Below are 9,827 nucleotides of genomic sequence, written 5' to 3'. Positions count from 1 at the left end.
AAAAAATATCAGCTTTTAACGCCTGCCTTTGGACTTTTTATCTTAAAAACCCTCCTGGCTGCTTTTAACGGCGCTTTTTGTGTTTAATCCCGGTGCCTTCACCTCACAGCACGCCGCTGCCCCTTCACACGCATCCACGCATGCGCACAGCTGCCCCCTCACACAGGGGAACGCTCCTTGCCCGGTCCTTCCCTCCCGCCGTGCGCATGCGCAGAGCCCTCTCCGGCTTCACCTTCCCGGCCGCGCGGCGCATGCGCACGGCCCATGGCAACGCCGCCGGGCCCGCTCTGCGCATGCGGCGTCGCGCTGCGCGCCTGCGCCCTGCTCGCTTCCGGCCCCCGGCGGCAGGAGCGGGCGGAGCGGGCGGCGGCGGCGCTGCTGCCATGGTGTTCTACTTCACCTCCGGCGGTGAGCGCGGGGCCGGAAAGGGATGGACTGGGCCTTACTGGTCCGGGCTGGGCCTTACTGGGCCGGACTGGGCCTTACTGGGCCGGGCTGGGCCTTACGGGGCCGGGCTGGGCCTTACGGGGCCGGGCTGGGCCTTACTGGGCCGGACTGGGCTGAACCGGGCTCAGTTGGACCTGTTATACTGGGCTAAACTGGGTTCTACTGGGATAAACCAGTCTAAACCGGGTTAAACCACGCTTTGCTAGACTAAACTGGTCTCCACTGGTTTAAAATGGGCCGCACTGGGCTGAATTGGGCTTCACAGCGCCACCCCCCTGCGTGCTGCCACCCCCCTGGCACCTTTGGGGAGAAATCCCTCAAATTCACAGCCCTCGGCGGCGAGGGGAGGTGCCCCCGGCCCCATTTACCCCCCCCCACACTCCAACCCCAGCTTTTTGGGAGGTTCCCGACCCCTTCCCACCACAGGAGCACGAGGAGGAGACTCACAATTTGCTCAAAATGCTCCAAAATCCAGGAGTTAAACCCTATAAATATTAAGAGTTCCCCTCTCTGTCAGTATTCTGCTCTTTTGGCAGCGTGAGCCTCGTTTTCCTGAAATTACTGCCTGTAAAACTTCATTCCCGAGCGTTTAATTTCAGGTTTGTGTCGTGCCCGTGCCCCTGGTGATCTCTCACTCCCTGATCTCCCCTTCCCACGTGTCCAGAGGGTTTTTTCCACCTGCTAACCCCCAATTTCTGCCTTTTTCACCACCAAACGTAATTAAAACAGCGCTAGCTTCATTTGAGAAGTTATGCCTGGGCTCTGTGCCGCCGAGGCTGCGTTTTGGGTACAAACCAGAACCTTTCTACCTCCCCCCGGGCTGGAAGTGATGGAGCAGAGCCCCTGGGGCTCCCCGTGAGGCTGCCCGAGCCCTTTCTGATCTGTTTTTCTCTCTCTCCCCCAGCTGTTCCTGCCGTTTACACCATCTACATGGGCAAGGATAAGTACGAAAGTGAGTGTGCCGAAATTAAGCCTGCTGGGGGTGTGCGGGAGGGCGCCTGGAGGTAGGTTTGGGGTTCCCCAGGGTATTTGGGGCCAGGTGGCTTCGTGTATTGCTTGAAACCTCATCCAGTCCTGCGGATTATTCTGATTTACCCCTCTGAAACCCTCTGGATAGAGTCACCGAGACTTCAGCTGCTCCTGAAACTAAACGAGGTGCAAACCCAGCTGCCTGGAGACAGCCAGGGCACCTTTTTTGGGTGTTCTCTGCTGATTTCCTGCAAACCAGCCTTCCATTTCCCTGCTCAGCCTGGGCTTTTCCTCTTCCCACCGCGCATTTGTGCTCCAGAGTCCCTTTCCCCTGCCCTTTCCTTTAGGGAAATGGGTGGGAAACCAGAGGGAGCTTCCCCCTGGGTTCTGTTGTGCCTCCTGCTTGCAGGAGTGGGATTTTGGGGGCTCCTCAGCCTCACCCCTGCACTGATTCCCGCCATCCTACGTGCTGGAGCCCCCCTCGTGGCTGATTTCTGCTCTGGGAAGGGGCTGGGATGATGCAGTGACAGATTTACCGACGCTTCTTTTTTGCAGATGAAGACCTCATCAAGTACGGCTGGCCCGAGGACATCTGGTGGGTACCAAAACCACCAAAATTCCCAGCTCTGGGAATCACACGAGGGCAGCCAGCACCCGGGGAGCCGAGGGAGGGAGCAGGAGCAGAGATTTTGGGTGTTTTGAGCCAGAGCTGCTGGCCTCAGACCCGCTGTGAGCAGCTCAAGCTGGCAGCAGGAAGCTCCCTGACATCTGTGGCGTGGTTTCGGTTCTCATTTAGTTCAGGAAGGAGAAGGGGGATTCCCCATCCTGCTCGCAGCTGGCTGGAGCTCATCCGTGGGTCGCCTCGCTGAGGTTTGTGAGCAGCCCTCCCCAAAAAGTTTTCTTTTCCCATCCCTTTGGTATTTTCCAGCTCGCAGCAGCATCACCCGGGGGGAGTTTTTGGCACGCACGGCGGTGCTGGAGGGCTCACCCTGCAAATAAAATGAGTTCTTAGTAAAAAAGAAGGGGAGAAAATTTTTAATTTTAATTTTTTCAGCCTCACATCGAGCTGAACGGCGCTCCCAGGGGGAGAAACCCCAAGCACCTTGCACGGAGACGCATAAATGAGGAACGTTTCCCTGGTTCTGCCCGTGCAGTGGCTGCTGCTTCGCTCCTTAGGCAGGAAAATTTCCCAAAATGGATGATTGCCATCCCTCCCCTCCTGCTAAACGCGTTAATTTTGGTTTATTTTGGTTTATTTTGTAGGTTTCACGTGGACAAGCTCTCTTCTGCCCACGTCTACCTCCGCTTGCACAAGGTGAGCTCACGGCACTTGTGTTTAAAAGGCCCTGGGGAGCATTTCCCTGCCCAGGGGGTGCGGGGGGAGCCCTGGGTGAGTCCCTCCCTGCTCCCTGAAGCCCTTTTGGGGAAAGCAGAGCACAAATTGTGTGCGTTTCTTCGAGCCTCTCCTTAAAAACACCACAAAAAACTCCCAAAACCTGTAAAAAACAGAGCGCAGGAAGGCTGGGCGTGCTCGCAGAGCTTCCCCTCGCGGCCCCGGTGGTTTTTCGGGTGCTCGGGGGCAGCTGCTGACGTTGCCCCCCTCTGCTGCAGGGCCAGACGGTGGACGACATCCCGAAAGAAGTCCTGATAGACTGCGCCCACCTCGTGAAAGCCAACAGCATCCAAGGTGAGGCAGGATCCTGGCTGCAGGAGGCCTCCTGGAGCCGGCTGGGAGGCGTTGGCGTCTCTGCTCCTCACCGGGGGGGGGTTATTTAGGATCAAATATTCACCAAACTTCTCCTCTGCCCATCCCGTGCTGCTTTTTTGGGGGATAAACCTTGCTCGCAGCCGCCGGGGCTGCCTTTTAGGCTCCCAGCAGGAGGAGTTTCAAAGCTCTGCCCTTGCTTTCTCCTCTCTCCCAGCGCCTTGGGGCCCCCTTTCCCCAGTGCTCGCTCCTCTGGCAGGGCCGGGCCTCGTTAATCTGCATCTGGAGCTCGTTAGCCCCGCCTGCAGCGCCCCCGTCACAGCAGCAAGCGGTGTTTTGGGGCTTTTCTGTTCCCTTTTTCCCCCTTTTTCCCCCTTTTTCTCCCTTTTTCCCCCCTAATCAGTGACATCTGGGGCCAGAACAACCCTCAGTGGTCGTGTTCACGCGGAGAGCTTTAAAATCCGCTCTCGGCGGGGGGAGAAATCGGATCCTTTTCCTTTCTCTCTCTCCTCCCCAGGCTGCAAGATGAACAACGTCAACGTGGTGTACACGCCGTGGACCAACCTGAAGAAAACGGCGGACATGGACGTGGGGCAGATCGGCTTCCACAGGCAGAAGGACGTGAGTGCTCGCTGCAGGCACGGGAGGACACGCTCAAACCCACCCAAACCCTCCCCGAGGAGCCTGCCCCTTGGATCAGCTCCCCAGGGGCGCTGCAGCCATGTCTGGAAGGGCTGAGGCTTGAAGCTGCTGTGCAGGAACAGTTTCTGTGGTGTCCCCGAGGTGTCCGAGGCAGCATTTTGGTTTTGCTGCCTCTTTTTTGAGAGCTGTCTCGCCCCGCAGCTCCCTCTGCGCTTGTTAAACCCGTGAAAAAGCAGAGCTGCTGAGCTCTGTAGGGTCAGGGAAGCCATTCCCAAATCTAAACTTAGGAAAATTATCCCCAGATAACGCTGTGCCTAGCTGGCCTGGCTGCTGGGATGGAAAACTCTCCAAAACCAGAGGTGCAGAACCCCCTGCGAGCAGCACCCGATGCCCTCAGCCCCTCGTGGTGCTCAGAGACCTGCTGCCACCTCCTCGGGGCTGCTCCTGGCCAAGGAGGCGAAAGAGGGTGCCAAAATTAAAGGATTTTTTGTGTGTTTAAGGCCGGTGTTTCGTTTTTTTTTGCGCTCCACCCAGGTGAAAATGCTGACGGTGGAGAAGAAGGTGAACGAGATCCTGAACCGGCTGGAGAAAACCAAAGTGGAGCGCTTCCCCGACCTGGCTGCCGAGAAGGAAGCCCGCGACAGAGAGGAGAGGAACGAGAAGAAAGCCCAGATCCAGGAGATGAAGCGGAAGGAGAAGGAGGAGATGAAGAAGAAGAAGGAGCTGGAAGAGCTTAGGTAAGGGGCGAGAAATCGCCGTGCCAGCGCCGGGGGAACGGTCACGGGTCAGCAGCTTGTTTAATCCCGGGCCCGGCGCGCTCAGCTGACCGGCTGCGGCGGTGTCTGCACGGCCCGGTGGTTTCTTTTGTCTCTACAATAAATCCATTTCCCCTTTTTTTCGCCTCAAATAAACTCGACGGGGAGCTCTGGTTAGCAGGAAGGGCCCCGGCTTTCGAAATCTGCCGCTGGCTCGAGGGAAATCAGGCAAAAAAAAACAAAAAAACCCCTTGTGGGGTGGGAGCAGCCTCAGCCTGCTCCAGGTTTGTGTCTCAGCTTCCTGCTGCGTCCCCCAGCGCTGGGAAAAGCGTCTGGATCCTCAGTTTTCCCCCTAAACCATCGCTTTTAAGCCCAAAAGGTGGTTTGAAATGTCGTGCTGACCTTCCTGCCATCCAGCAAGCCTCGTTTTCCCCCCCCCCTCCTTCCTGCCTCCCCCCCTGCAGGACAGGACGTGCTGGCCGGCCCCGAGGGCTCGCTTTGAGCACTTTGTTGTTTCTCCTCGAGCGATAACGAGGCTGGAATTCGAAAAACTCGAGGTTTCAACACCGGGAAAGATCCAAAACTCGAGGATTCCACACCCAGAAACCTCAGGAAGGGGTTTCGAGGTGCAAACAGAACCAGGAGAAAGCAGCAGCAGTCACCACCCAAAAATTAAAAGGGTTTTTTCTGTCCCCTGGGACGATTTGAGTTCTGGACAAAGCTGCTGAGGCTGCAGAGAAAGAGCCTGCACAGCACATGTGCTCTTTCCCCGGTTTGTTTTAATTACCCAAAGAGCACAAGGTAAGCAAATAATTCGCTCCAGCCTCAATTTGGAAAGGAGAAATAGATTTTTTTTTTTATTTTTTTTTTTCCCCTCTGGTACCCTATCCTGTTTCATCAGAACGCCTCTGTCAGTGGGTTTGGGAAATGCATCCTGTAAGATAACACGATTTCCCTTTCAGGAGCTACTCGTCCTTAATGAAGGCTGAGAACATGTCCTCCAACCAGGTAGGAACCCGCAAAAACCCTGAGGGCGCGCACGAAACCCTCCTAAAATCCCCTTTCCCACCCCGGAGGAGGAGCAGGAGGAGTTTTAAGTCGGGCTGCAGCCTCGCAGGCTGCTGGGGGGCGACCCGAAATGCGAGCAGAGGGTTTTCCCTGACGGCACCCCCAACCTTGCTGCTTTTAGGGGGGTGCAAAACGCACGGCTGGAGTGAGCGGGGTCAGAGGAGGGATCCTGGAGGTCATTTGGGGGACCCTGAGCTTAAAATCCTTTTTTTTTTTTGCGTGCTAAAGCGCCAGAGGAGGCTGTGGCTTTCAGGAATCCTCCAGTTTTTCCTCCTGGCTGTTTGTCCTCTCGGATTTCGCTGAGAGGGCAGGAGCCCAGGGGAAATGGCAAAACCCAGCTCCTGCTGAACTTCCCCTTCGCCCCTTTCCGTCCTGACTTTCTCTCTCTCCCCGCAGGATGGCAACGATTCCGACGATTTTATGTAAAAAAAAAAAACCAAAAAACTCCTTTCTCCAGCCTGAGGTGGTGCGGGACGCCTGGGGAAGTCGCCGTCGCCGAGAACACCAAAAAAAAAAACCACCAAAACCACCAAAAAACTGTCAACTCGGACTCCGTTTCTTCCCAACCCGCCTGGTTCTGGCGTCCCCACCAGCTCCGAGCCGCGGACGCTTTCTGGAAAGGGGGGGGGGGGGAAAAAAAATCCCCGATCCTACACCCACCTCTCCCCCTCGGGTGGAAGGAAGCAGACCTTGGGGGCTCGGGTTTATTGCCGCAGCTTCAAGTCCTGGGAGATTTGAGGAAGAAAAAGGCAAATCGGGCTGCCTCGCTGCTGCGTTGTCCCCCAAAAGGGGCAGAAGCAGAGATTTGGGGTCGCCCGACCCCAAAACCCCGCTGCTGATTGCACATCCCTGGGGGCGAGGGATCCCTCTGCGATCGGGGGGGGTGTAAATTTGTAAATCCGCTGTGAAGGTGGCAGTTTGTTAATTAAGGCTCGTTAATTGTTAATTAAGGCTCGTTAATTGTTAATTAAGGCTCGTTAATTACGGGGCTGCAAACGAGGGCTCCGAATCGGTGCAGCCGACCCCGGCGCGGCACCGGGGCTGCACCGCGTGCCTCAGAACAACCCCCCCCCCCGGGGTTAATTTGGTTTAATTAACAATTAATTGCTGGGAAAACTCCGCAGGGGGGGGGTTGTGCGGTGCCCGCGCCCCCTCCCAGCTCCCCGAGCCCTCTGTGGGGTTTTTTTGGGGGGGTCTTTGTGAACCGATCCCAATAAACGGTGCAGCACCTGGACAAATATCCCGATTTTAACTCATTTTGGGGCTGCTAAAACCTCCTCGTGTGCTGCCCCCTTTCCTGGAGCAGGGTTTGGGGGCAGGGAGCCCCCATCCCATACATGTTTTGCCCCCATTTCCCCCCCCCAGACCTTATTAATCCCCATTAGGGCTCCGAGGAGCCGGCCTCTCCCCCCCCATCCCCTTTTTTTCCTCTCTCCCTTTTCTCCTTTCCCATTTTCTGCCCCAATTTCCCCCCCCGGGGGGGGGTGTTTGGGATTTGGGATTTCTCCTCCCCGCAGCAGCTCCCGGCCTTGGGAAAGGGCTCCCCAAATATCCCCAAATGTCCCCCCCCCAGGGTGCTTTTTGGGGGCACCCATGGGTGCTGGGAGCTGGGGGAGAGCCTCCAGGGGAGGAAATCCTCCCCGTGTAGGGCCGAATTTAGGGTGAAGGGTGAATCTTAACCCCCCCGAGAGGAGTTTTTGCTCTCGCTGGAACCAAAATGTTGAAAATCGAACCAAAATCTTGGCCCCAACGGGATTTTTTTTTAGGGGAGGAAGAGCCCCGCCCTGCCGCGACGGCCAGGCCCTATAAATAAACAGGTTTTAGGTCAGGCGGCGCCCTTCCCCTAAAGGGTTTGGGGTTTGGGGTTGGGGGGAGCCAGGGGGTTCAGCCCCCGGTTCCCTACCAGGATGAGGGGGGGTCCCTGTAGGGTCCTGCTCCTTTTGGGGACCCCTCTTGGGGTGCTGAGCCGGGCTGGGCACACGGATGGGGGGATTTGGGGTGTAAGGGGGGGCCCCAAAACCCTATAGGGCTGCTCCCTGCCCCTAGAACCAGCCCTACAGCTGCTCAAGGGAAGCAAAGGATCATTTATGGGGTGGGGGGCTGCACCCAGACCCCTCAAGGAGTCCCCAAATCCCAGTGGGGGCACCCTTGGGGTACCCCTGTCCCCCGGGGGCGTGTTTTTGGGGCCGAGGCGGGGGGGGGGGAACAAATTTCCCCTTTCCAGCTGCAAGGGCAGAGCCCGGGAGTGCCGGGGGGGCCCTATAGGGTTGCGTCCCACCCCCCCCAGGGCCAAAATCCTAAATGAAAGGGCCCTTTCATGGGGTGAGGGCGGTGGCTGGGCTGCAGCTGCTGCCTGTTGTGCTTGGCCCTGCCTGCGCTGTGCTTGGGGTTTCCGCGCTGGGAAACGGCCCTGGGACGGCACCTTTTGGGGTCTGCGTGTCCCCGTCCCCCTGGGTGTCACCTTTTGGGGTCTGCGTGTCCCCGTCCCCCTGGGTGTCACCGTTTGGGGTCTGCGTGTCCCTGTCCCTTTGGGAATTGCTATTTGGGGTCTGCGTGTCCCCATCCCACTGTGCATCCCTGTTTGGGGTCTGTATGTCCCCGTCCTTCTGGGCATCACCTTTTGGGGTCTGTGTGTCCCCATCCCCTTTTACATCCCTGTTTGGGGTCTGTGTGTCCCCATTTCCCCGAGCATCCTGATTTGGGGTCTGTGTGGCCCTGACCCTCTGGGCATTGCTATTTGGGGTCTGCGTGTCCCCGTCCCCATGGGCATCACCTTTTGGGGTCTGCCTGTCCCTGTCCCTCTGGGCATCACCTTTTGGGGTCTGTGCGTCCCCATCCCCTTTTACATCACTGTTTGGGGTCTAAGCGTCCCCATCCCCTTGTGCAACCCCATTTGGGGTCTGCATGTCCCTGTCCCCCTGGGCATCCCCCTTTGGGGTCTGTGTGTCCCCATCCCTTTGGGCATTGCTCTTTGGGGTCTGTGTGGCCCCATCCCACTGTGCATCACTGTTTGGGGTCTGTGTGTTCCCATCCCCTTTTACATCCTTGTTTGGGGTCTGAGTGTCCCCGTCCCCCTGGACATCCCCATTTGGGGTCTGCGTGTCCCTGTTCACCTGGACATCATTATTTGGGGTCTGCTCTGAGTGTCCCCATCCCCTTGTGCAACCCTATTTGGGGTCTGCGTGTCCCCGTCCCTCTGGGCATTGCTCTTTGGGGTCTGCATGTCCCCATATAGCACGGGGCAGGTTTTTGGGGTATTTTGCTCTGCGCCCCAAAAGCACCCTCACCCCGACCCTCTGTGGGGGCAGTAGGGTTGGTGTTTGTGCCCCCCCACTGGCACCGAGCAGCCCCGCAGCTCTGCAGGCGTCGTTTTGGGGAGAAAAACAGGAAAACGGCGTGCCAACAGCAACAAACACCGCAGCGGGGCCAGCGGGGGGGGCACGGGGATGGGGTGGGATTGGGATATGGGGTGGGGATGGGATGGGATGGAAATGGGGTCAGAATGGGGTGGGGATGGGGATTTGGGATGGGATGGGGATGGGGATTTGGGATGGGATGGGATGGGGATGGAAATGGGGTCAGAATGGGGTGGGAATGGGGACTGGGATGGGGATTTGGGATGGGATGGGGATTTGGGATGGGATGAGGATATGGGATTGGGATATGGGATGGGGTGGGATGGGATGGGATTGGGATATGGGGTGGGGATGGGATGGGGATGGAAATGGGGTCAGAATGGGGTGGGAATGGGGAGTGGGATGGGGATTTGGGATGGGATGGGGATTTGGGATGGGATGAGGATATGGGATTGGGATATGGGATGGGGTGGGATGGGATGGGATTGGGATATGGGGTGGGGATGGGATGGGGATGGAAATGGGGTCAGAATGGGGTGGGAATGGGGAGTGGGATGGGATGGGGATGGGGATTTGGGATGGGATGGGGATATGGGATAGTGATATGGGATGGGATGGGGATATGGGATAGTGATATGGGATGGGGATGGGATGGGGATGATATGGGGATATGGGATGGGGATGGGGATTTGGGATGGGATGGGGATTTGGGATGGGATGGGGATATGGGATGGGATGGGGATATGGGATGGGGATTTGGGATGTGGATTTGGGATGGGATGGGGATATGGGATGGGATGGGATGGAAATAGGGTCACAATGGGGTGGGAATGGGGACTGGGATGGGGATGGGATGGAAATGGGGTCAGAATGGGGTGGGAATGG

At 57.6% G+C, this 9,827-nt stretch overlaps 1 protein-coding gene across 1 annotated transcript; it reads left to right on the top strand.

Moving 5' to 3' along the window:
- The first annotated feature begins 337 nt into the window (after nt 1–337).
- Nucleotides 338–6,820, top strand: CCDC25 (coiled-coil domain containing 25). The gene is made up of 9 exons (XM_032185508.1): nt 338–408; nt 1,352–1,399; nt 1,972–2,011; nt 2,680–2,731; nt 3,028–3,103; nt 3,639–3,742; nt 4,298–4,500; nt 5,481–5,526; nt 5,983–6,820. Exons 1-9 carry the CDS (start codon nt 384–386, stop codon nt 6,010–6,012), a joined length of 624 nt encoding a protein of 207 aa, XP_032041399.1. The 5' UTR covers nt 338–383; the 3' UTR covers nt 6,013–6,820.
- The last annotated feature ends 3,007 nt before the right edge of the window (nt 6,821–9,827 follow it).

The sequence above is a fragment of the Aythya fuligula genome, chromosome 3 (genome assembly GCF_009819795.1).
Source record: "Aythya fuligula isolate bAytFul2 chromosome 3, bAytFul2.pri, whole genome shotgun sequence".
NCBI lineage: Eukaryota > Metazoa > Chordata > Aves > Anseriformes > Anatidae > Aythya > Aythya fuligula.
Note: the sequence above shows the minus strand (reverse complement) of the source record. Positions and strands in the feature narration are given on the sequence as shown.